This window comes from Malaclemys terrapin, chromosome 10 (assembly GCF_027887155.1).
Source record: "Malaclemys terrapin pileata isolate rMalTer1 chromosome 10, rMalTer1.hap1, whole genome shotgun sequence".
NCBI lineage: Eukaryota > Metazoa > Chordata > Testudines > Emydidae > Malaclemys > Malaclemys terrapin.
Window position 1 is genome coordinate 72,432,951 of NC_071514.1, and position 24,774 is coordinate 72,457,724.

The following is a 24,774-nucleotide window of genomic DNA, read 5'->3' on the forward strand; positions in this document are numbered from 1 at the left end:
TAGTTTATTCATTTTCTCTAATGCAGTGAGGTTACAACGCAATTGAAAGCTTTAAAATTTGTTCTTGGAGAAACAAAAAACATCATACAGCATTATTTTGATTGACCATAGTGGATTTAACATCTGGTCCTGGTTGGAGCAGTTCTTAGATGGTGATGGCAGCAGGCTTCATTGACTGTTGATCTCTAGAGGGACAGGTCGTTTAAGGACAGAGCATTAAAGATATGCTCTGCTCCTTTCATAGTTAGTGTGAAAAGAAATCTACTTAACACAAACTGTTCTATACAACTCTAAATCTTGAAATGAAAAATGTGTCTTTAATCTGATTACTTATCACATCACTTTTGAGAACAATTTTTTTCTTACATTCTTTGCATGGAGTGAGATTTCCTATCTGCTTGGTTTTTATTTGTTTCCCCTTCCCTCCCTCCTTTTCCTACCTACAACTAGTCTTTTTGGTTTCTTAAATTAAGCAAGATTGGTCCTGGTTGAGAATTGAATAGAAGAACTCCAGTATAATTTGTTTTTTCTTTGAAAAAAAAAATTGACAAAGACTCACACAAGAGGATGTTAATGAAACCAAGTAGTTGTGGGGTGAAAGGTAAACTACTACCATTGGTTAGAAACTAAGAAACAGGGTAGGAATAAATGATCAGTTTTGAGGGTAGCAAAAGGTTAACATTGGTGAGCCTCAGGGTTCTGTACTAGGAGCAGTGTTTAATATATTTATGATCTGGAAAAAGAGTTGAACAAAATGAAGTGGCAAAATTTGTAGATGACTGTTTAGGTTAGTCAAGGCTAGGGAAATCTGAAGACCTAAAAATGATACATGAATAGGCAGTATGATCATAGATGGGTTAGGCTCTATAAAGAATAGAGTATAAAATAATACAGAAAATATGCTATTATATTAAATTGGCATGCCCTTACCTGGAATACTGTGTTCAATTCTGGTCACTTGATCTCAGAGAAAGGCAGAAATAAAAAGGGCTCAGTGAAGGACAGTGAAAATGATTGAAGGCACAGAAAGACTTCTGAATGAGGAGCGACTGAAAAGACAGATTATGTAGTTCAGAGATGAGACAAGTACGAAGAAACATGATAGAGGTATACAGAATGATGAATGATATAAAGATGTCAGCCATTTTCAACACCATCTTGTTAGAGCAGAGATCAATAAGACAGGAACATCAGTGTTGAGAATTTCAAAGCAGTGAAAGGGATTTAGCCATACCTTCTCCATGAATCATAGTGGATGTGAGGTTAAATCTCTTGCATTACTTTGAAACTCTCAACCCATGATTCTAGGAGAGAGAATAACCTCTTACCTGGAAGTTTTTCACTTTTATTCTTTCATGCAACATTTTTGGATCCTCTTTAGGAACCAGAGGACCAGGAATTTCTGTGATTTTAACTCCACAGGACATTTCAATCAAATCGAAAAGCAACAAATTTAACACCGATAAGAGTAAATACTGATGCTTAGTAAGATTCAGAAGAGAATTAGACATCTGGATAATGAGCACATTCACAATTAGATTAGAGCGAGAGAGAGGATATAAACTCTCTTTCTTTAGAGCTCATACACCAACCACTATCTTAAAGAAGAAATTTCCTGTTTACGCCATGGGAAATCACTTTTAACCTATGCTAATTTTATTTAGATTGTCTTTGTGTTTGCAGATAAACTGACACGCCATTTTACCATAGATTTATAAAGCATTTTAGTTTTAGCAAAATCAGCTGAAATAATTAAAAATTTTAAATTGTTTTAAGGTTCTTATCACCTTGTGGATGTCAGCTGGACATCAAAAATTTTTCAAGAGTTACTAGAAGGAGTATACTATATCCACAGCAAAGGAGTCGTACATCGAGACATTAAAGTAAGTTGAAAAATTATCATTAGAGGATGCAGTGTGGCCTAGTGAATAGAGCACTGGACTTGTATTCAAAAGACCTGGGTTCTGTTATCAGATTTGCCACTAGTATGTTGGGTGACTTTGGGCAACTTGGTTCATCTCTCTGTGCCTCAGTTTTCCCATCTGTAAAATGGGATAATGATTCTGATTTCCTTTGAAAAGTGCTTTGAGATCTACTGGTGAAAAATGCCTTATAGGAACTAGGTATTACTATTAAAGGCAGGAAAGACCATTTGTGTTATGGAGTTGCTGATACTGGCTCCATAGCTAAGGCTGAGCTGAGTTTTGCACTTAAAGATTGCAACCTCTTCATGTATGAAGAATATACTGCACCTTCCCCAAAATTACAGCACTTCGTGACAGAATGAATTTGCTGAAAATTTACAAGTAAATCTGTTAATTAATTTGAGTTAAAATTAATTAAAATAAGTTCCTTTAAGAAATTTAGCACTGTTTGTCAGACTGTTATATGTCCCAAATGATCTCAGGTTAGGCATTTTCTATCTATAAGGCTATGTTTTAATCATGGGTATTCTTTAGTAAAAGTCATGGACAGGTCACGGGCAGTAAACAAACATTCAAAGCCTGTGACCTGTCCATGACTTGTATTGTATACCCCTGACTAAATCTTGGGTGGGGGCGGAGGGGGGTTTGGCGAGGCTGGCAGGCTCCGTAACTGTCTCTGTGCCTCCCCGAAAGCAGCGACATCCCCCTCCCTCAGCTCCTAGGCGGAGGTGCAGCCAAGCAACTCTGTGCACTGCCTCTGCCCCCAGCGCCAGCTCTGCAGCTCTCATTGGCAGGGAACTGTGGCCAATGGGAGCTGTGGGATCAGTGCCTGCAGGTGCAGGCAGCGTGCAGAGTCCCCTGGCTGCGCCTCTGCCTAGGAGCCGAGGAATGTTGTTGCTTCTGGGCAGCCCCCTGAGGCCCTCGCCCCACGCCCCAGCCCTGAGTCCTCTCCTACACCCAAACTCCTGCTGCTGCTGGAGGTGGGAGGGGGCGGTGGCCCGAGACTGCCCCAGCAGCGGCTGGTGCGACTGGCCCAGGGGCCGCCTGAGCAGTTCAGGCGGCCCCCGGACCAGCTGCATTGGCCTCTGCAGAAGTCCCAGAGATCCCAGAAAGTCACAGAGACTGTGACCTCCGTGACAAACTTGCAGCCTTATCTATCTACACAAACTCCAGTAGACGGATGAATCTTGAATAGACTTGATGCAATGGGTATTTTTTTAAAACTACATTTTAGTATTAATGGTAATTTTTTTTTCTGTTTATTTTCCTTCAGACTCTGTTAAGGGAGAAAATTATTGTCTTCAGAGAAACTCTCAAAAAATGGTTCTCTTTCAAAATGGTTATCTGCTATTGTTCTCAATGGCACTGAGGCCACATGCTGCCCTTAACCAAGATGGCCCCTGGTTCTATTCACCTTCTTCTCACAGTGCACCTCTCTGCCTCCAGACCGCATAAGGGTTCACCATCTTCCCTGAGGGCAGCTTGACTTCGTTCCCATTAAGAACAATGAGAGCCAAATTTTTAAAAAATCTAACGAATTAGAACTTTTCTCGTTACGTCCTCTTGAGTAACCTTGATTGATGACAGTAGATATAGTTATATGATTATTGTTGACTAATTGGCTTTAATTATGAGAATTTGTAGACTATCTTGCTTGTTTTGTTTACTACTTAAACTGAAAACATATAGAAATAGACTGAATGTGTAATTTCCCCATCCCTTTCTCTTGGAGGTTCACTGGCTGTCTTTCTAGATATTGTACTTAAAATCATGATTACACATGAAAAGTATTATGTGTTTTAAAAAAAACCCTTGAGTATTAAAATTACATTTAAGAGCTGCTTCAAAATACACATACAGTATTAATATGCATCCTGATTCATGTTTAATTTTTCATTACACAGTTTCAGGATCAACAGTTTATCAATTCACTTTTTCATGTAGGTGTGTGTCACTACATATGTCACACACATTAATCAAATCTGCCAGAATCATTTAACTTTGTGACTGTTTAAGTCATGAGATTTATTTACCAAAGTTGTGAGTAGTCCTGGTAGTTGTATAAAGAATTCCAAACAGTTACGGGAAGTTGTTTTTTCAAGCATTGTTTGTTTTTTTCCCCATATATTCTTCTGACAGTGAGTTTGCAGATGTCTTGTAGAGACAAAATGTTTTGTGATAATCTTATGAGAAAGTCTTTTTGTATTTGAAACTCTTGGAGCAGAAGTCCAGTGGGTAGATCTCCTTGATTATTGGTTAGCTTCAATGGGTATGAGAGGTTTAACAGCTTATTTAACAGTGATGTACATCTTAGATTTGACCTGTGTTGAAGAAACAGAAAAAGGGGAGATTGCCCTTGTCTTGTTAAAATGTTAACATCTGCATGGTAATCTAAGAGGAGATCAACTATTTCTTTTCTGCCTCCCAAGCAAGCATCATGAATAGCTGCTCTTCCTTCACAATCTTGAGTATTTACTTTGGCTCCGTTCATTAACAGTAAATTGATGCAATCTATATCGGCAGCTAAAACTGTGCCTGCTTTAGATGATGCAGTGCACACTGCAAGTTGAAGAGCAGTTTTTCCATAAGTTGGAAGAGTACAATTAATGTTTGCTCCACAGGAGATTAAAGTTTCTGTTACCTCCTTGTTCAAATACTCTGCAGCAGTGTGAAGCGCTGTTTTGCCAAACTCATCTCTGCCATCTATGTTGACACCATTCTCAATTAGAATAGATATAGCTCGAGAGGCTCCAGAGTATAGGGCTAAATGTAAGGAGCTGTGTCTGTAGCTACTATCCATTTCAGGATCTGTTTGAACTCCCTTCTCACACAAGATACGAAGACATTCTTCTGCATTACGCTGTGTAATTCCCAGGTTTCTCTGAAATCTGGTCAAAATGCCTGTCCCAGTTAGATAAATATTTGGCCAGTGTAGTAGGAGGAGGTGAAGTGCTGTGTAACCTCTGTTATCTCTAAAATATACAAATTTAATAAGTTAATTCTTTTAACTTCAGTAAACATCAAGTGGCTTACATAAAGATATCAAAGTAAAATATTTTAAACCGTGAAAAATAGTTTAGTCTAGCATTGCTAAACTAGTCGGACATGACCTAGCAGTGGGTTCCACGCCATCAGTTGAGAGAACAGCAAAATGTATGGGTCACTAAAACCCAGTAGCTGGGGTTGGTGAGAGGCAGAACAATGCCGTACTTACCCCTAATTTGTTGTTGTGGCTGATGCCTCCGCCCCCTCCAGACCAGCAGCCAGTCCCAGAGCTGCTCCTCCGCTTCTTTCTTCCCTGCCTTAATTATGCTCAACTCTGGAGCTTGGGAAGAGAGGAGACTTCCTAGGAGCTTTGCTACCCCAGAGCTGAGCAAAACGCAGGCATAAAGAAGAGTATGTGGGGAGGCAGGCAGAAACTCCTACCATACTCGTGACCTAAATTCCACAACCCTTTGTGGTCAAAAGACTCTGGGATGGGATGATTCTTTGGCTGATTTTGTGGGTGGCAGATCAAAAAAGGTTGGGAACCACTGTTTTACATTATTTATTATTTGGGACTAGCCTATTTTTGTCCAGTCCTTTGTCTTTCCCGCTTTGTTTTCAGTTTGAGATGTATCTTTTCTCCTTCATTTATTTGTAGCCACAGTAGCTGGCAGTATAGTGAGCATATTCACATTTTCTACCCTAATTTGTGTACTGTGTCCATGTTATCCTGTGTCCCTTCAGTTATGTATTTCTGCATATGTTAAGTGAACTAATAATAAAAAAACTCCACGTTCAAAATTATGACCTCCAGAGATCTTGTCACATAGTGCACATCAACACCTGTAGAAAATGTAAGATCTTAATCACTAAGGGAGCCCTAAAGTTATATTCCACTTCAATATGCAATTGTGCATATTCTTGATGGAGTGCAACGTGAGTGACTACAAATGCCCTACCTTAGTTTTGGGTCAGCACCAGATTCTAGCAAACAACGCAAACTCTTTTCTCTTCTGTGTTTGGCAGCTAAGTGAATTGGAAGAATAGTCTGATCCTGTATGGAACCAAAATACGTATTTGTTAATGTACTTCTGAGTTTTGTAATCTACAGTCTGACTTTTCTTGAAGGTGAATTAGTTTATCTAGTACAATTTGTGACAAACATGTTAGCTGGATAAGGTTAGGTTTAACCAATCTTCCTTAGACCCTTGATAAATGAGAGCAGATGGAGGCATTTGCCTGAATAATATTGGCATACTTGCTGTCTACATCACAGATTGCAGAATTTGGTCCACTAAAGCAGCAAACCGATAGCAGAATATGTTCTGCAGAATTTAGTTGCAAATAAAACTTAAGAACCTTGTATTTTTTTCAAAAAAAAAAAAGAACTCTGATTTATCTGCCTATTGAACATTTTAATTTTAATATTAATTTAATTGAAAGAGCGTAGTCAAGTGTGTCCATAATTATAGTAGTTAAGCATTAAATAGTAGAAATTTGATTATTTTTCTATAGTTGGGCTTTTAAGATTTCTAACCATTCAATGTTTGAAAAAAATAAAATCAAGAAATTTGGGTCACCTGGTGTGTGTGTGTGTGTGTGTTAGATATAAAGCTATGCATGTGCATCTGTCTGATTCTAGTGAGCATACTTTGCAGATGGGGTAAACATACCGTCCTGAAACGGTCAAAGACAGACTGCCTTCCTGGGATTTCAATCAAGCTGGTTCCGTGAGCTGTATGTGCGTTTGTGCTTCCTACAGATTTAGGAGTATATTGACTTACATCTTACGCTTCTGCTTTTCTTATTATAAAGCAATAACTGTAACAACATTGTAATTAAAGAAGACTAGGAAGAAATATCCTGTGTCTGTCCATTTCTTCCCGAATAAGGATTTTAGCTATTCACCTTTCTTGTTCTTAATAGTAGTTGTCTTCACCCCAATTCTTTCTGACAGTCTTGTGGTTTTCTTGGTAGTGTACACTATATCTTACGGCTACAGACTGAAATAACAGTATTTGTGTGTTCCTAGGAAGGCAGAGAAACCATCACCCAACAATGTTCCCTGTGTTTCCTTCTGACTTCTTGCTTTCTTTCAAGGTCCCCAATATGCTTGGGACAACATTCCAAACAATACTGGCCAAAACCTCCTTGGCAACACTAAGCCCTGGTCTACGTTGGGGGTGGGGGGGAATCGATCTAAGTTACGCAACTTCAGCTACGTGAATAACGTAGCTGAAGTCGACGTACTTAGATCGACTTACTGTGGTGTCTTCACCACGGTGAGTCGACTGCTGCCGCTCCTCCATCGACTCTGCCTGCGCCTCTTGTGGCGTTGGAGTACAGGAGTCGACGGGAGCGGGCTCGGGGGGTTGACTAGACTAGACGCGATATATCGATCCCCGCTGGATCGATCACTGCCTGCCGATCTGGCGGGTAATGTAGACATACCCTTAGAAAGCCACTTAGATTGATGCATACCATTTGAAATGCCTCCACCATGCTTTGTACTAATTCTATTTACTGTATTCACTTGTATCCTCAGTAAGTTTTCCGTGGGCAGAATTTGTTACTTATTTGGCATGATGGTAAATTGCTACATAAATAATACCCTATTTTTAATATGAATGGTAAAGTTCATACATTTCTTACGGGTAGTACAGTTAATGAGTTCCAAGCTGACTATAGTAGTGCATTTGTGCAATGTTCCTGTACGTATCTGGTATGTTCTGACATCCCTTCCTAATGAAGACAGTCCATGGAAAATGGTTAACTTCTGTTTAATTGGAATTTATTGTAAAAATGCATAAAACACTGTCTTGGAAGTGTCCTCTCAGGCCTTAACCACAGGCCACACCCACTCCAGGTCTCCATCACTACCACCGTATTTTATTGTATTTTATATTGACAGTGAGTCACCAGCTCCATTTGCTTCTAGGGAAGGGTACAGTAGCAGCAGCAGCTAGTCCTGCCTGCTTCTGCCTTCCTTCGGGCTCCCAACTCTTCCTCCTATACGTCCTTCCTGTGTGCTTATATAGGCCTAACTGCTGGGATTACTTCCACCCTGTTAGCCCCTTGGCTGCACCCCTACTCAGTTAAATAGCCACTGCCAAGTGCCGGTCTTTCAATTAGGGCTCAATTAATATAAATGACAGAGAGAACTCCTGAGTCAGCACCTCCTGTTACAAACACACTGCGCTAACTGGGAATCCTCTCTACTAACAGTTCATAATTAGAGGGAAAATTACACAGTTAAGCAATTTCCTTTTCATGATGCCCATATCTTTTTGGAGAGGAGATGCCTTACTGCACAGGGATACACACTAATCTAATGACAGTATGTACAGGCTTAAATGATTACTCAGGATAGAGCTTTGGCTAGGTAAACTAGCCAAATGAAATTTAAAATGAAATTTAATATGGATAAATGTAAAGTAATGCACATTGGAAAAAATAACCCCAACCATACATACAATATGACGGGGGGCTAATTTAGCTACAACTAATCAGGAAAGAGATCTTGGAGTCATCGTGGATAGTTCTCTGAAGACGTCCACGCAGTGTGCAGCGGCAGTCAAAAAAGCAAACAGGATGTTAGGAATCATTAAAAAAGGGATAGAGAATAAGACGGAGAATATCTTATTGCCCTTATATAAATCCATGGTACGCCCACATCTTGAATACTGCGTACAGATGTGGTCTCCTCATCTCAAAAAAGATATACTGGCATTAGAAAAGCTTCAGAGAAGGGCAACTAAAATGATTAGGGGTTTGGAACGGGTCCCATATGAGGAGAGATTAGAGGCTAGGACTTTTCAGCTTGGAAAAGAGGAGACTAAGGGGGGATATAATAGAGATATATAAAATCATGAGTGGTGTGGAGAAAGTGAATAAGGAAAAGTTATTTACTTGTTCCCATAATATAAGAACTACGGGCCACCAAATGAAATTAATAGGCAGCAGGTTTAAAACAAATACAAGGAAGTTCTTCACACAGCGCACAGTCAACCTGTGGAACTCCTTGCCTGAGGAGGTTGTGAAGGCTAGGACTATAACAGGGTTTAAAAGAGAACTGGATAAATTCATGGAGGTTAAATCCATTAATGGCTATTAGCTAGGATGGGTAAGGAATGGTGTCCCTAGCCTCTGTCAGAGTGGAGATGGATGGCAGGAGAGAGATCACTTGATCATTACCTGTTAGGTTCACTCCCTCTGGGACACCTGGCATTGCTGTCTGCTAACAGTGGCCATACTGGGCTGGATGGACCTTTGGTCTGACCCAGTATGGCCATTCTTATGTTCTTATGTTAAATGATGAAAAGGAAGGTGACAGGATTAGTAAGCCTAGAAACACAGGAGCTCTACTGATGGTTATCACTAATTCCATACTATATTACACCCATATTTTTAACCCATTCATCTTACTCTTGGAAGCTTAAGAGTTTTTTTTCACTGTTCAACATATATATGGTTACCATGTATGTGGTTTCTGACACCCTAGTCCAGTCTCCCCCATCTTTATCTGGCTTTTCATGTGGGAAATTTGTACCACAGCTTCCTTGCTGTTGGGAGTGAATCTCTAATTTATGTTTTGGGCTGGTCATGTGCATCAGGCAAACTGGGAGGTTTGCTAGTGAAATGAACCACTTGGCAGTGTGGGTGCAGCCAGAAAGTTGAGAGAAAGGCAGAGCTCCCTGACCCTTCCTCCTCGCAGCTGAGATTGAGAGTTTTTTTGTGTAGATGTTCTTGTCTATTGTTTGGTTTTAAATTAAAACTCATACTTAACAATATTTTAATCAGTAGGATTGCAGAATACAAATTAATTAAAGAAATAGGGGAGGGAAGGAAAGGAGAGTATTTATTGGCTGATTTTCTTCTAATATCACAGTCCTAGTACTCAATTGGCTGCTTATACTGCAGCAGCAGGGAGGAAAAAAGGAGGGCCAGAATACAGCCTGTCCCAGAGAGCTTGAGCAAACCGGTATTATGTATAAGATTTCTGTTGGTCTGTGACTTCTGCAACATTTACAACAGAATTAACGATGGAGTGAGTGGCAGCTTTAACTCTGAATGTCACTGCTGTTAGTTTAGATGAACACTATCAAGTAGCCCTTGAGTTTGACAGGCACCAAAACTTAACATATCTTAGAAATACCATTTTTAATACATTTCTTGATTCTGAAAAATATGACACAAATCAGTTACAATGATAAAATTCCCATTTGTAAGTGGGATCTCTACCAGTAAACCTAGGATGTTTTGTTTTTATGATCAGTCAAGTTTTTAGAAGGTATAGTATTGAATTTCACAGATGTCTTGTAGCTAGTCTGACCATACAATTGAGTCAAATCACTGGGTCATAGTAAACTACTTTCTGGGATTGTGGAGCTTGTGGGATTTATTCTACCTCATATATTTATGAATGGGAGATTTTTATGCATTAAAAGTGAATGTCAGATATCTTTATTGTTTTGGCCAGGAATTTTTTTAAAAGAGGAGCCTAATTTATATATTAAGTCCCAAAATAAATAGTCTTGGTTATCAAAAGCTGAACACCCAGTAAGATCTAACCAGTCAAATATAGATTTAAAAGCCCCCATTTTTTAATATTAACCTTTTGATGTTTTTAATGAATTAGTTGAAGAATTTTTTTTGTGAATTTTAAATAGCATCTTTACTCTGTGGATTTAAAAATAATGATAATTTAGGTCAAATGGTTACCTGGATTGACAGTGTTCTTCTGCATGCAGAGTTATCCCAAACAATCAGTGGTTCATTGACAGGTTGGAGTGCTAGTAAAGCTTTAATGTTGGTGCTGTCATCTTTCATTATTGCTTCATATAGTTTTGCCTGAAGTGGCTTAAATCCCTTCTGCCTACAGGAAGAAAGGGAGTAAGTGAAAGGATCAGACTCAGTTGTGGGTGTGCTGGCTCCCTTGGTTATGTTACCCATGGTAAAATAAATTTAGTTTGTAGTGCGAATACATGGCCCAAAGGAAAGGCAGAATTTTGGACTCTGCCATGGGAACTGTATCACTCTTTGTGATGTTGCAAGATGTCTGGTTCTAGAACAGATCTGAAGTCTGGTTTTAAAGTTACAACTATCAGTAGAATACTAACTGATATTTGTCTGGCATCTCGCTTCATATGTTTGTCAGATGTAATTATTGTGATGTATTTCTAAGTATAAAACATTCCCTTCGTGCTTGTGTAACATTTAGAGTTGCTATAAAATAATCAAGATATTAAATATGGACAGTGCATTAATCATTCAGGGTTTCATCTCCCAGGCAGGGCAGGATTATTCTGTACAGTTCATTTACCAAGCAATAGGGTTTTTACAATTCCTCAAAAGGGAAGTATTGCATCCTAATACACTTCACTGTGGAGATGATTTTTTGGAATGCAGCCTAAATGTTCTATTTAATTTCATACCATACTCTTTTTAACACTCTAAATAATTCTCCTTTCTTGGTTTACAGTTTGCAGGTATTTTTAATATTTTTTAGCATTTTCTATCTTAATGGTCATATAGCCAATTTAAATTTAACATATTACGATATTTTAATCTTTCTTCATACATCGATGCTTTCTGCCTCCTAAATCCCTTGTGCTCTTTGCTAGACTCTTCCCAATTTATCAGTGTATTTCTGATAACGAGTTACCCAGAATTTAATGTACTATTTGAGATGTGGTCACTAGAGCCATTTGGAGAAGAGGGACTCTATTTTATGCTTCAGTATACAGAGTCCAAGTTTTTGTTTTGTTTGTTGCCATTAGACATTAAATGATCTAAATTTGCAGTGCACTATCATGCTAGGTCTTTCTTGTCATTACTGTTTCTCAGGTTTCCCCCTCCTGCTGCAGATCAGTTTAATATTATTTCCCCCCCAAGTTTATAAGCTTGTATTTTTTCCCATGTTAATTCTTGTTTTGTTACTATTTCCCCATGTTTCTTTTCCCTCTAGAGCCTCTGGTGTTGCATGTCTGCCTCCACTGGTGTTTGCATCATCTTCCGATATAACACTTGTGAATTTCATTTTTGCTCTTTTACTAGGTCATTAATGCAGCTGTTAAATAACTATTGGTAACTGTAAATAAATAGTATAGGTGTTGTTTGATTTTATCCTCCTGAAGACTACAAGGAATATTACAATTTGTGCAACTTAAATACAGAAATGTTACTTCAGAATACTTTTTAAAAAATTCTGATTTTTTTTTAACGTAAGAGATTGATGCAGTTTATTTTTGTAGCCCAGAAATGTCTTTCTATATGGATCAGACCACCATGTGAAAATAGGAGATTTCGGACTAGCTTGCAGAGATATTATACAAGAAAACCCAAACCACTGGTTAAAGACAGAGAAGACAAATGGTAATTGAAAAAACACATTAGTTTTCAATTAAAAAAATAGCAATTTATTATTTAAGATTAATGTTTAAATCATTATCAGTTTTTATAAATGAAATTGAAGACACTGAAGCAATTTAAATTCAGTTTCTTTTTTGTAGGCCTAAAACATACTTCAGGAGTTGGTACTTGTCTGTATGCTTCACCAGAACAGTTGCAAGGATCTCACTATGATTACAAGGTAGTGACAATTGTTTTTTCCTATAGAGTTTTAAAAATACTTTTGTGCCCAGTATTTGTTATTCTAATGTACTTTCTTTAGGTTAAGATAGTGATTACCTTTGTCTTTGCTTCTCAAATACATCTTTTTTCAAGAAATCATATGGTTTTGAGTCTTTTCAAAGCTTAATCTTAAGAGCAACATTTCTCTAAAAAGAAAAGGTTAAAGTGAATGAGACTTGGGGGGAGGGATAGCTCAGTGGTTTGAGCATTGGCCTGCTAAACCCAGGGTTGTGAGTTCAATCCATGAGGGGGCCATTTAAGGATCTGGGGCAAAAATCTGTCTGGGGATTGCTCCTGCTTTGAGCAGGGGGTTGGACTAGATGACCTCCGGAGGTCCCTTCCAACTCTGATATTCTATGATTAAATGTAATGAAACAAATTTATACTTGTTTTTAAAAGAAATGCTTGTTACAGTTAGTAGGAACAAAACTCTAAGCCTCCTGCTGGGCAGTTACACTATAACTAGTAAAGTTTCCTCACTACTGGCTATGGCATAGGTTTCAGTTCTGCCTTTTTCTTGTGCACCTCCTGTGATGAGTAGGGCTGGCTCCAGGCACCAGCCTAGCAAGCAGGTGCCTGGGGCGGCCAATGAAGAGGGGGGCAGCACGTCTGGCCGTTCGGTGGCGGGGCCGTCACTTCTTCTCTGAGTGAAGGACCTGCCACCGAATTGCCACTGTAGAATGAAGCAGTGGTAGAGCTGCCGCCGCTTGCGATCGCTTCCCTCCCCCCCCCCTTCTTGGGGCGGCAAAAACGCTAAAGCCGGCCCTGGTGATGAGGTAGTTCATGTGTCTGCTAAAACTGTCTTTAGCAAAGTGCCAAACAGTTAGCTTTTAGGATGCAGTGTTCAACACCTGATATTGCTTCCTAGAAACTGTGTACAATATTGAAAATTTTATTTTGAAAATAAATGTAACTAGACCTCTTTACTTTTTTCCCCTCTTCCAGTCAGACATGTACAGTGTGGGTGTAATTCTTCTAGAACTTTTTCAACCATTTGGAACAGAAATGGAAAGAACCAAAATTTTGACAAGTTTAAGAAATGGCCATGTTCCTAGTTCTTTTAGCAGTAAATGGCCAGTACAAACCAAGTATGTTAAGTTGCTAACCAGTGAGGTGTCATCACAGAGACCAACTGCTGCTCAGCTTCTTGAAAGTGAACTGTTTCATAATACAGAAAATGTAAGTTATTACTCTAACAGCCTCCATTTTAGTACAGCATAAGAAAACATACAGCTGAAAAAATGCTTTTATGCAAGAGGAACATAAAAAATTGCATTGTGCTGACAGAGCTGTGTTCTCCCTCTGCCTGTTTGCATGCCCTCATTGCTAGTTTTACAACTTAAAACAAATGTTGTGCTTTTCTGATTACTGTGCTTAGGACCACTTCATGGGCTGTTGCATCAGTGTTTCTAATCTTGGGTGGTTGAGAAATATTGGTCTCAATAGATAACTGATTTTCATTGTTGCGTCAGTTTTATCTGCTTCTCTGAAAACGTAATTTTGCAGGATTCTCACTCTTGTGCTTCTACCACAAAACCTACCAGGGGTTCCCTTACCACTTTAGAATGTTGATCTTCTGAGTCACCTATATGCTGGTTCAAGGGCTGTGCTCTAATCTCAGAAGCACCAGAACATTTCAGTCATCTCCCTTTAAAACAGTGGTTCCTAAACTGTGGGATGTATTCCCCCCCCCCCCCTTCCTCAGGGGCATGCAGAGGTTGGGAGGGCATGTGGCAGGGCCCAGGCTAGCCCCCACAGGGGTGGGGAGGGAGTGCCACTCACCCCTGCCCCAGCTCCACCCTCATTCCCTCTCCACCACCAAACCAGCTCTGCCTCTAGCTCCAGCTCCTCCTCCCTGTCCAGTTCAGCCAACTGTCAGGGGCGCTGGAACAATTTGTAGTGAGTGTGCCGAGAGCCATTAAACCAAACTGTAAACCCTGTATATAATGGAAACCACTTCAAGCTGGGGGTGCAGCACCTATGCCAACTGTGCAGTAATGGAGGGGGAACGTGGACAGATTCCATTACAGGGAGCAGGTGGCACGTGACAAGAAAAGTTTGGGCACCACTGCAAAACATAAGCCACTTGGGGCTGGTCTACACTGGGCGGGTGTCAATGTAAGATATGCAACTTCAGCTACAGGAATAGCGTAGCTGAAGTCGACGTATCTTATTTCTACTTACCTCGGGTCCTCATGGCGTGGGATCAACAGCCACGGCTCCCCCATCGACTCTGCTACTACTGCTCACCCTGGTGGAGTTCCAGAGTCGACGGGAGTGCGTTCGGGGATCGATATATCGCATCTAGACAAGACGCGATATATCGATCCTCGATAGATCGATTACTACCCGCCGATTCAGCGGGTAGCCTGGATGTACCCTTGGTACTGTAGCAGAAGGAAAAGTCCACCCCCTAGTGCTGCAGCTACCAACTGTCTGCTACTGCCATCCCTATCATCAGTGAAACTTGCATTTCTTTTGGCTGTAGAGTAAGTTAACTTTTCAAGGGGGAAAACATTTAGTTGGCTTGGTGTATTAGCTAGTGGCAAGCAAATTTAAGAGGGATCCTTCCAATACATGACTTTTCTTAAACTGACTTTTGCTTTCAGGTTATTTGTAGTCTACAGCAGAAGGTGATGCAGCAAGAGGAAGAAATTGAAAAACTTAAGGAGAAAATAAAATTGCTTTCAAGAGAAAAAGAGGATAGAGAAGAAAAGCACAAGAGGCTTGGTTCTCCAGTTTAAGTAAAGCATCAGTCAGACTGTATATACATGAGTAGCTCAATATAACCTATAAAATTATATAAAGTTTCTTATATAAATATTTCAAAACACCTTTCCTGTGTCTATACTTTAATGGTATTTGTCTTTCAGGCATAATTTAGTTATGCGCTCTCTCTCTCTCTCATATTTCACTTGTTACTATAAGGTCACTTCTGGTGATATAGTACCCTTAATTTACATCTTATAAAGAAGCATGACATGGAATTAAGCCCCCTGCCCAAGTTTTAGTTAGGGGACTATAGTAAAGGTCATGGAGAGGTCACAGGCTGTGAATTTTTGTTTACTACCTGTGACCTGTCCATGACTTTTACTAAAAATACTTGTGACTATATTTTAGTCTTAGTCATTGGCATTCTCCCTTAAGTAGCAGCTCCCCAATGTACCCTATCTGTGCCCCTGCTGTACCCCTCTCCCTAATTGGGTCACTACCCATTCTATCCCCCAGCCTCCCCCACTCCTTCATCCCCTGCCCCCCCAGTAGGCAGTGTGTGGCTGGAGCTGTTTTTTTAGTAGTGTCTGATCACACACTTCTCCCGGGTTGCCAGTGCAGGGGAGTGCCTACTGTTTACATCTAGCATTTTAGCTCTAAGCATCTTCCTGGATCCTTGGGGGGGATAGTTGGGGGTCCAAACATGCCCTCAACACTTACAACCACTGGTCTAACATATAGCGGTGGCACCACAGGCTATTATGGGTTCATTTTAATCTCATACAATGAAGATTAAAAGCAAAAGGCAACTGTAATGTCTTTATTGGTATAAGATTTTACAATTGATGTTAAAAGACTTCAGTCCACAATCTTACTAAAATACATTTTAGAAGAGACTTTCACAACCACCACAACAGTCAGGTGGAATAAAACTACAGAATCCCCCTTGGAAGAGTGCATACTCATTTTAATAGTTTAAGGGCACTGTTGAAAGGTGCCAAATTCTCACAAGACTTCATCCATTTCTGTACATTGGCTGGAACAGCATTAGAGCTACTTGTCTGCTGAAGTGCACACCACGCCACGATGTCTGCTACAGTGAGTTCATTTCCCCCCAGCCAGGGTGTCTTGCCAAGGGTGGTGTTCATGGAGCGTAAGACTGCTGCTTTTTCTTTATTGCTACCTTCCTTCAGCTGGAAGATGGCTGTATCCACCCAACTGTCTATCAGAGTTGAAGTGACTGCATTATGCTTCTGGCCAAATAAGGAGAACAAAAATCTAGCAATATTTCCTTCTCCTTCAATGGGACACATGGTTTGAATGCTGAACTTCATCTGGGGCTTGGGAACTGAAATTAAGACAAAATTAAGAACAGTTGGCACCACAAATGTTTACATTACATATAGGGAAAAGGGTTGATTAGTAGTAGAGGCGGGGCTGCTAGTGCTGCCTATTAAAGTTTTCTCTAGAAGATCCTGTTTTCAGTTACTTATAACTTGCCCTGTTGGGTTGAAGTTTTCCATGCTAGGTGTCTGCTTCGGTCTCCAGGGTTGTTTTTTTTTTAAACATTTCAGCTGTTTCCAAGAATGAGTCTAGGAAAAAATACTTTTTGCTTCTGTTAAGTTCAGCCTAACTTTTCAATGAGACGTTCTAGCACTACCTCCTTCCCCTACTGCCCAATACTATGGAGCAGGGCCCTGAAGTTTGGGAAAGAGGAGGGCTTTTGCTGTGATAAATCCAAATTTGGCCAAGTTCTAAGCCTTTGAAAAGTCAGTTTCCACATGCTCATTGGGGACTTAGATTTTAACAGCTAAATTCCTTGAAGATTCTGTCCTCAGTGGGCATGCTGCAGTTTGAGGCTGAGCAGAACTTTCCCTGCAGTGAATTCTGGACTATGCTAGGTCAAGGAACCTGCCTAGGGCAAGTACCTAACACTCTCTCATGCTCTCCATGATTCATTGGGCCTAGGCAATGGGGAGGTGACAGTTGGTTGATTCCAATGAAGAGTGCCAATGGCTGGGAAAGGGGTAAAGGAGTCTTTGCCCACTAGACTACACTCCACAGAGCCTGGAATGAAACCCAACATGCTTGAGTATCACCAAATATCAGTGAAACTCACAGGCGAAGTGTCCTATCCCCCGCACTCTCAGCTGGTACACAGAGGATAACTACTTACTACTCCATAAACTCCAGGGGCAGAGGTCTGTGAGGCAGATGTAAATATTCCAGTTCTACTGATGAATAATGCATGGATTGAAGATGATGCTCTCCAACAGAATTTGTTTTCAGGAGTTATTTGTGTATACCTTTCTTGCTTTTTGAATACTGCAACCTAAATTCACCCCCCTTGTACATATATATTATGATAGTCTTTAATTATATGATCACACTTTTCCCCCACAGGATTCCTGCTTCATTCAGTACTCAATGAACAGCTATTCAATATTGTTTTCTAATTGCTCAATGCATGGCCCTATGCCTGCCTTACTGCATACTATTCAAGACCTGCTCTTAAAAACAGAATGATTAATCTCCTTATGAGCTTTTCCATGTTGCTTACTACTAGATTATTGGAGTTCCTTCCCAAATAATGAATTTGTCTTAACCCTGTGAGCCAGGGTGTATTTTAGAGATGGAGAAACTAAAGACAAGAAATTAAGATCAAAAGTATCTACTAATTTCAGGTGCCCAATTTGAGATGCCTAGGACCTAAGTTCCTGGTGTACTCCACATTCAACTGCCATAACTATGAGACTGTCCTTTCTCTTCCTGCAATCCCAACTCATTCACTACACACCTTCCTACTTCTGCAACAAATGAGGCAGGGGTCCTACCGCCAAGTCTCTACTACACACCCCTCATTCATCCCCACAGCAGGTCCTGTGAAAAAGTAGTATGTGATTATGAATTAAAGACCATCAAATGCATACACACAAGGGAGCCAAATTAAGATTGAAAATTAAGGCTACCTATGCAAAGTTCCTAACTTTTAAGGGCTTGACTTTGCAATTTTAATAATGTTCTTTTAATGTAGTTTCTGTGCAGTATGAAATAAGTTTAGGAATGTCTGTCATTGTTTCACTATCTCCCTAACTGGATAGTGCTACTATTGTAGTAGGATTTTACCCTTATTCATATTTAGAGAATCATCAAATGAGAATGCAGTTCACTACAGAAAAGACTTTCAGAATAACAAGAAAATATTAGTTTAATAACTTTTTATATAAAATTGATAGGGATATGAACTGAAAGGGAGATAGCTCGAACTCAGCCTGGCTAAAATGGAAGTTCGTGGTGGAAGAGGACAAACAGGAGTAGGCTTTTATGCCTCATTTACTGAAGGTATAAAATAATGTCACTAATAAGGCTTGCAGTCTTTGGCTCCTCTTGGATTAATTTCTTCTGGATTCCCAGGCATTGGTAAACCCCATACAACTGGGCTCTGGGAGGAGGTGTGGGATCAGGCTCTGCGAGGGAGTTTAGCAGGGCTGCTGAAACAATTTGCATAGTGGCAATGCTGAGAGCCATTGAACCAAACTGTAAGCCCTGTATATAATGGAAACTACTTCAAGCCGGGGGTGCTACAGCACTACTAGTTCCAGCACCTATGGAGTTTGGGTGCGGGAGGGGGTGTGGAGTCAGGCTTTGGGAGGGAGTTTGGTTGCGGGAGGGGGTGTGGGGTCAGGCTTTGGAAGGGAGTTTGGTTGCGGGCTCTATTGGGGTGCAGGAGGTGGTCAGGGGACCAGCATTTACCTCGGGCAGTTCCCGAAAGCGACCGGCACATCCCTCTAGCAGCGGCTCCTAGGCAAGGGGGCCAGTGGGTCTCCTTGCACCACTGCCTGCAAGCTCTGCCCCTACAGCTCCCATTGGCTGCAGTTCCCGGTCAGTGGGAGCTGTGGAGTCAGCACTCAGGGTGGGGGCAGCGCGCAGAGACCCCCTGCCCTCCCCCAACCCCAGGGAGGGTGCCAGGGCAGGTAGGGAAACTACCTTAGCCCCGCTGCCGTGCCAGACTGTTAGCACCCAAAATCTCCCGGTTTGGCTGAAGTAGCCTCCAGAAGATAGAGCGTGATTCCAGGAGACTGCCAGCAAAACCAGGAGGGTTGGCACCCCCCCCCCCCCCCCCCATTTCTTGCCTAGCTGAGGAAGAACATGCTTGTGGAAGCTCCTTCCAGAGCAGATGAGGGATACACCTGAACAAGACACATTTGAGCGTACACAAACTGCTGTCAAAAGGACATTAAGAAAAAAAGCTCTGATTTTTCTTTTTTAGTAACCTTAGGAATCACTTGTAGCAACAGTAGGTACAAAATTCACATGGAAGTGTGATTTTTCAAATTGAATGACCCTTTAAATGCTGTGTTCATCTAAAGCAAATGCCTGAAATTAGAACTATTTAACCATTTGAAAGCCAACACTCCCCTTCTGTAAGTTAGATGCCATTCTTACCATTCTTCCAAATGAGAGTGAAGCCCAACTGATACTCGTGACGTGATTGTTTCCTAGTCTGCTCACCGAAGCATTTCAAGAGGTTTTCTGGCACACATTTCACTGATGAGTGTGTATGAACAGCTGATAAAATCTTATAACGCTCACACAGCAGACTGTGCAGTACTAGCAGTGACAATGGAGGTTGAGAAGGGTTTGCATTGATCACAATATCTTTCAGAGCACCATAATCCTGCATCAAAAGTAAATAATATTTAGCAGACATTAATGTGCAACCACTCATTGCACTGCAGAGACATTCAATAAGTACAATTTGGTGTTGAACAAGAAATTTATCAGGCCATATAGTTGTATATCCTAAACCTTATAGCATTCCATTTATTTTTAACATTTACAATGTCTGCTCAAGCAACCTCCTTACCAAGCAGTAATATTTCTAAGATAAAAAACACAGTGCTAATTATGAGTCAAAACCTGGTTCTAGCTGAAGTCCAAGGTAAAGAGTCCATTAACGTCAACAGAACTAAGATTTAGTGCCATGGCCATAATTTCAAGATCAACTAGTCCATCTTAGAGTTCTGTGATCTGGAGGTTTCAAATAACCCAAACTGAACAGATTTTATTTTAAAGAGCAGTAGTAGGTCTTTTGTACATACCAGTTTTGAGCAGCCCAAATTTTACTCCGCCTGCAGTTTTTTACCCTTCTTATTCAAATTTGGATGCAAATTAACTACTGATCACAGAGACCTCTGCACAAAAGGTAATTCATTCACTGGACACATGTATATTGATAATAAACTAGTCTGGACTTGCCTTCCCAAGCATTGAATCTAAGTCTGCTGCGTTTGCAGTCAAAGGAGCATATTCATCAGCTTGAATTATATTAGTTACATCAAAGTCAGCATCTGGTGTTTGTATCATCTTTGAGAGCCCATCGACAGCAGTTTTAAGTTCATACAAGCGTTTTAAGATCTCTTCTTGGCGGGATTCAAGTGCTAGAAGTGATGAGTCAACCTCTTCCTAGAGGGAAAGAATTAGATTAAATTTATTTTCACTCATACCCAATACATCAATACAATTATTGTATATCATTGAATGAACTGTGCATAAAACTCTATAGGAATTTATTTGACACTAGTCACATCACACCTTTCATTTTAACACACTATGAAAAGTTTTTAAAAATATCCTAAGGGAAATTCTTAAGCTTATTAGTAACCCATGTCACTTCCACTGACTTTACGTGAACAGATGACTGCAAAATGATGGATTGTAAATATGCCCCTTATTTAAATGGTTTACTGAAATCCTATTGGTTAAAATATCTTAAGTAGTTTATTAAACAATTTTTGATCCACGTGTTACAGCTCCATCTACAGAACAGTGATTCTAAGACCTAATCATGGGATAAAAGGGAAGGTCCTTTCATGGATTGAGAACTGGTTAAAAGACCGGGAACAAAGGGTAGGAATTAATGGTAAATTCTCAGAATGGAGAGGGGTAACTAGTGGTGTTCCCCAAGGGTCAGTCCTCGGACTGTGATGAACTTCAAAAAGATCTCACAAAACTAAGTGATTGGGCAACAAAATGGCAAATGAAATTTAATGTGGATAAATGTAAAGTAATGCACATTGGAAAAAATAACCCCAGCTATACATCCAATATGATGGGGGCTAATTTAGCTACAACAAGTCAGGAAAAAGATCTTGGAGTCATCGTGGATAGTTCTCTGAAGATGTCCGCGCAGTATGCAGAGGCGGTCAAAAAAGCAAACAGGATGTTAGGGATCATTAAAAAGGGGATAAAGAATAAGACTGAGAATATATTATTGCCCTTATATAAATCGATGGTACGCCCACATCTCGAATACTGCATACAGATGTGGTCTCCTCATCTCAAAAAAGATATGTTGGCACTAGAAAAGGTTCAGAAAAGGGCAACTAAAATGATTAGGGGTTTGGAACGGGTCCCATATGAGGAGAGATTAAAGAGGCTAGGACTCTTCAGCTTGGAAAAGAGGAGACTAAGGGGGGATATGATAGAGGTATATAAAATCATGAGTGATGTGGAGAAAGTGGATAAGGAAAAGTTATTTACTTATTCCCATAATACAAGAACTAGGGGTCACCAAATGAAATTAATAGGCAGCAGGTTTAAAACAAATACAAGGAAGTTCTTCTTCACGCAGTGCACAGTCAACTTGTGGAACTCCTTACCTAAGAAGGTTGTTAAGGCTAGGACTATAACAGGGTTTAAAAGAGAACTGGATAAATTCATGGAGGTTAAGTCCATTAATGGCTATTAGCTAGGATGGGTAAGGAATGGTGTCCCTAGCCTCTGTTTGTCAGAGGATGGAGATGGATGGCAGGAGAGAGATCACTTGATCACTGCCTGTTCGTCCACTCCCTCTGGGGCACCTAGCATTGGCCACTGTCCGTAGACAGGATACTGGGCTAGGTGGACCTTTGGTCTGACCCGGTACGGCCGTTCTTATGTTATGTTCTTAATCAAAACCATATTGCAGATAAAAACTGCAAATCTACATACATAAGAATTCAAAATTAAACTTTGAAGAGTTTAAGGACTTCATGAATACAGAAGCCTAAAGAACCAAGAATGACTTGCCAGCCACTTACTTCAACTAGTGACTTTCATAGTGATGAAACTCATGCTGATGTTGCAATATCAAAAAGCTTTAAATAAAAGTGAATTCTAGAGCTCAAACGTAAGGCTTAGAGTCAGATCTGGTTCTTCCCAGAACTGTTATACAAATCCAAGCAAAGTATTTTACCCATCTGTGGTAGTTGGATAATACCTATCTTTGTGAAGTACTTTGGAGATCCTTAAAAAAAGTGGCAGTAAAAGTTTTAGTTATTACCAGGCAAGACATACAAGATTGTTTCATGCCAATTTTTAATCAAGATTACTGATTTAAAAAAAAGCCAAATGGCAACAGGCAGCCTATACAATGCATAATGAAAGTACTTTGGTGCTAAAGGCAAACACCTAATGTATATCCTTGTGCGTTATCTTAGGTGTGGCCCTTGATTCTTCAAAGTATGAGGAAAGAAAAAGCTTCTATTTAGTACTAACAGTGAGGTTTCACCAAGAACAGTATGAAATACATCGTATGGGCTGGTCCGCATACCCTTGCGCTAAAACACCTACATTGATTTTAATTCACACCTAGTGATATTTTAGTGCATGTGGGTACCAAACCTAACAATTAGATCTGATTTTCACAAAAATAGCTATGTCAAGTATGTGTAGTAATACTTCATTTCTGTAGAGGACATGTAAACAGAGCTGGTGAAGTACAGTAAATAGACTAATAATTCGCCAACTTTTTCTGCTCTGCAGAACACTGAAATATTCCGTCATGAACTATCTGCTCCTTCGCACACACACCACCCATGACTTCCCAGGTTTGGCTATCAAAATATTTAATCTACAGACCACTACATTTATTTTACACTGTCCCATTTTTGCTATGCCACAGATTTTTGTATTGACAATTCCTAACTGCTTTGTAGATGTCAGGGAAACTGAAGGGTCAGGCAACTGGAAAGGAAGAGTTGGAACTTTTGGCACCTGGGTATGCAAACTGGTTTGAGACTGTGGGTAAAGAATGTAAAATTGATGTCTGATAACATAATCAGCAAATAGCTGACAATGCTGACATTTGTACTACTATATTTAGGTTTTGAGTAGATAACCCATTAAGATGCATAGGGAATTAACATTTCTCAGTCATATTGTTGCAGTCAGGACAACAGTGCTATCACCTTACACTTGATTCACATTCTATGGTTACCTTCACAGCCATCAAGGCAAGACACAACATCTTAATCTCAAAAAATAAAACAGACTCTGGCACAGCCTTCTACAAAGAGAGATGGAGTCCAGGGCATGCCGAAAGCTTTGCCTAGGACTCTATAGCCTCAAGAAAGACATTTTATCTTCTTGTCTCAGTTTCCCCACTCCTGCAGCAGAGATGCTAAGGGACTAGAATCATAGAATATCAGGGTTGGAAGGGACCTCAGGAGGTCATCTAGTCCAACCCCCTGCTCAAAGCAGGACCAATCCCCAGACAGATTTTTGCCCCAGATCCCTAAATGGACCCCTCAAGGATTGAACTCACAACCCTGGGTTTAGCGGGCCAATGCTCAAACCACTGAGCTATCCCTCCCCCCATAACCTCCCAGTTCCTAGTACTATCCGCAGAGGGCTTTGAGCGTACAGGTCCCACAACATTCAGCGTTCACACAGTCAGAGCCCATGCGACTATGGGCAGGCAAACTTCACTGCCGACAAAGGAGGCTCGGCGTTATCAAGAGCACGCAGCCGGGTAGGCCGGGACAGAGCTCCACCAGACGAGGGTTTCCCGGAAGTGGCCACACAAAGCAACGGCTGGCTTCCCCCGGTGCAGGAATTGAGGAGACCCCCCCACCCCAGGGCTTGGGGGTTCCGCGAGCTGCCTGACTTCTCACCCCCCCCCCCTTGGGGTGAATACCCGGGTCCGGGCTCCTCGGCTACGTGGGGACGGAGCCGTGTCCCTCCCTGGGGGGGGGGGAAGAGTCCACAGGGCCCAGCTCCAGGGGCCGCGTAGACCCTTCCCGTGAGGCAGCGGGCTGGCCCAGAAGCCCAACCCCCACCGCTCCCAGCCGAGCCCCCCAAACAGGCCTCCGTTCCGCCCGCGTGCGGCGGCCGCGCTCCTCAGGAGCCCACCTCCCGCTCCGCTCCTACCTGGTGCGGTGGCGCGGCGGCCGCCGGGCCGCGGTGCAGGTTCTGCAGCCGGTACATGCAGGTGGGGAGCTGCTCGGCCCGCACCGCGCCGGGCGCCCCGTGAAAGGACCTCACCTTGTACATGGGCATCGCGCCACAGCAGCCCCGCACCTACTGCTAACCCCGGCTGACTGAGTCAATCACACTACGCTGCCACCGCAGCAGGCACCAGCCCAGAAACTGCCCCGCCCACCTCAACCTGCCCTCCATTGGGCCATGGACAAGTCCCTCACGCCAAAGCACACGTTATTGGTCCAACTAGAACTCTCTCCCCGCCCAGCTCCTTTAC

The 24,774-nt window shown here is 41.2% G+C and overlaps 3 protein-coding genes across 4 annotated transcripts in view; 1 reads left to right on the plus strand and 2 right to left on the minus strand.

Moving 5' to 3' along the window:
• The window catches only part of EIF2AK1 (eukaryotic translation initiation factor 2 alpha kinase 1), a 36,939-nt gene extending 21,561 nt beyond the window's left edge, over positions 1–15,378 (plus strand). Inside the window, exons 11-15 of the mRNA XM_054042670.1 lie at positions 1,777–1,883; positions 12,164–12,284; positions 12,422–12,501; positions 13,488–13,721; positions 15,152–15,378. Coding sequence (XP_053898645.1) covers positions 1,777–1,883; positions 12,164–12,284; positions 12,422–12,501; positions 13,488–13,721; positions 15,152–15,286 — 677 coding nt within the window. The 3' untranslated portion in view covers positions 15,287–15,378. The remainder of the gene's footprint in view (positions 1–1,776; positions 1,884–12,163; positions 12,285–12,421; positions 12,502–13,487; positions 13,722–15,151) is intronic.
• Positions 3,815–12,156, minus strand: ANKRD61 (ankyrin repeat domain 61). The gene is made up of 3 exons (XM_054042671.1): positions 10,632–12,156; positions 5,870–5,964; positions 3,815–4,897 (listed from the first exon to the last, which is right to left on the minus strand). Exons 1-3 carry the CDS (start codon positions 10,860–10,862, stop codon positions 3,955–3,957), a joined length of 1,269 nt encoding a protein of 422 aa, XP_053898646.1. The 5' UTR covers positions 10,863–12,156; the 3' UTR covers positions 3,815–3,954.
• A 681-nt stretch (positions 15,379–16,059) lies between the features above and the next one.
• AIMP2 (aminoacyl tRNA synthetase complex interacting multifunctional protein 2) lies at positions 16,060–24,661 on the minus strand. Of its 2 annotated transcripts, none has more exons than XM_054041658.1 (4): positions 24,561–24,661; positions 20,514–20,720; positions 19,701–19,932; positions 16,060–16,602 (listed from the first exon to the last, which is right to left on the minus strand). In XM_054041658.1, exons 1-4 carry the CDS (start codon positions 24,573–24,575, stop codon positions 16,217–16,219), a joined length of 840 nt encoding a protein of 279 aa, XP_053897633.1. In that variant the 5' UTR covers positions 24,576–24,661; the 3' UTR covers positions 16,060–16,216. The 2 variants fall into 2 exon arrangements, with proteins under 2 accessions (XP_053897633.1, XP_053897632.1); XM_054041657.1 differs by having other exon boundaries at positions 24,447–24,633.
• Positions 24,662–24,774: the final 113 nt, after the last annotated feature.

Excerpts from the sequence above, each read along its gene's own strand:
- ANKRD61 (XM_054042671.1), bottom strand. The coding sequence starts at position 10,862 with ATGGGTAACATAACCAAGGGAGCCAGCACACCCACAACTGAGTCTGAT. Across the intron at positions 5,965-10,631 it reads GAAGAACACTGTCAATCCAG|GATCAGACTATTCTTCCAAT; the intron begins GTAACCATTTGA and ends GGTTCCATACAG. Across the intron at positions 4,898-5,869 it reads GGTGCTGACCCAAAACTAAG|AGATAACAGAGGTTACACAG; the intron begins GTAGGGCATTTG and ends TGTATATTTTAG.
- AIMP2 (XM_054041657.1), bottom strand. The coding sequence starts at position 24,575 with ATGCCCATGTACAAGGTGAGGTCCTTTCACGGGGCGCCCGGCGCGGTG. Across the intron at positions 20,721-24,446 it reads CCGCCGCGCCACCGCACCAG|GAAGAGGTTGACTCATCACT; the intron begins GTAGGAGCGGAG and ends CTTTCCCTCTAG. Across the intron at positions 19,933-20,513 it reads TAGATTCAATGCTTGGGAAG|GATTATGGTGCTCTGAAAGA; the intron begins GCAAGTCCAGAC and ends CTTTTGATGCAG.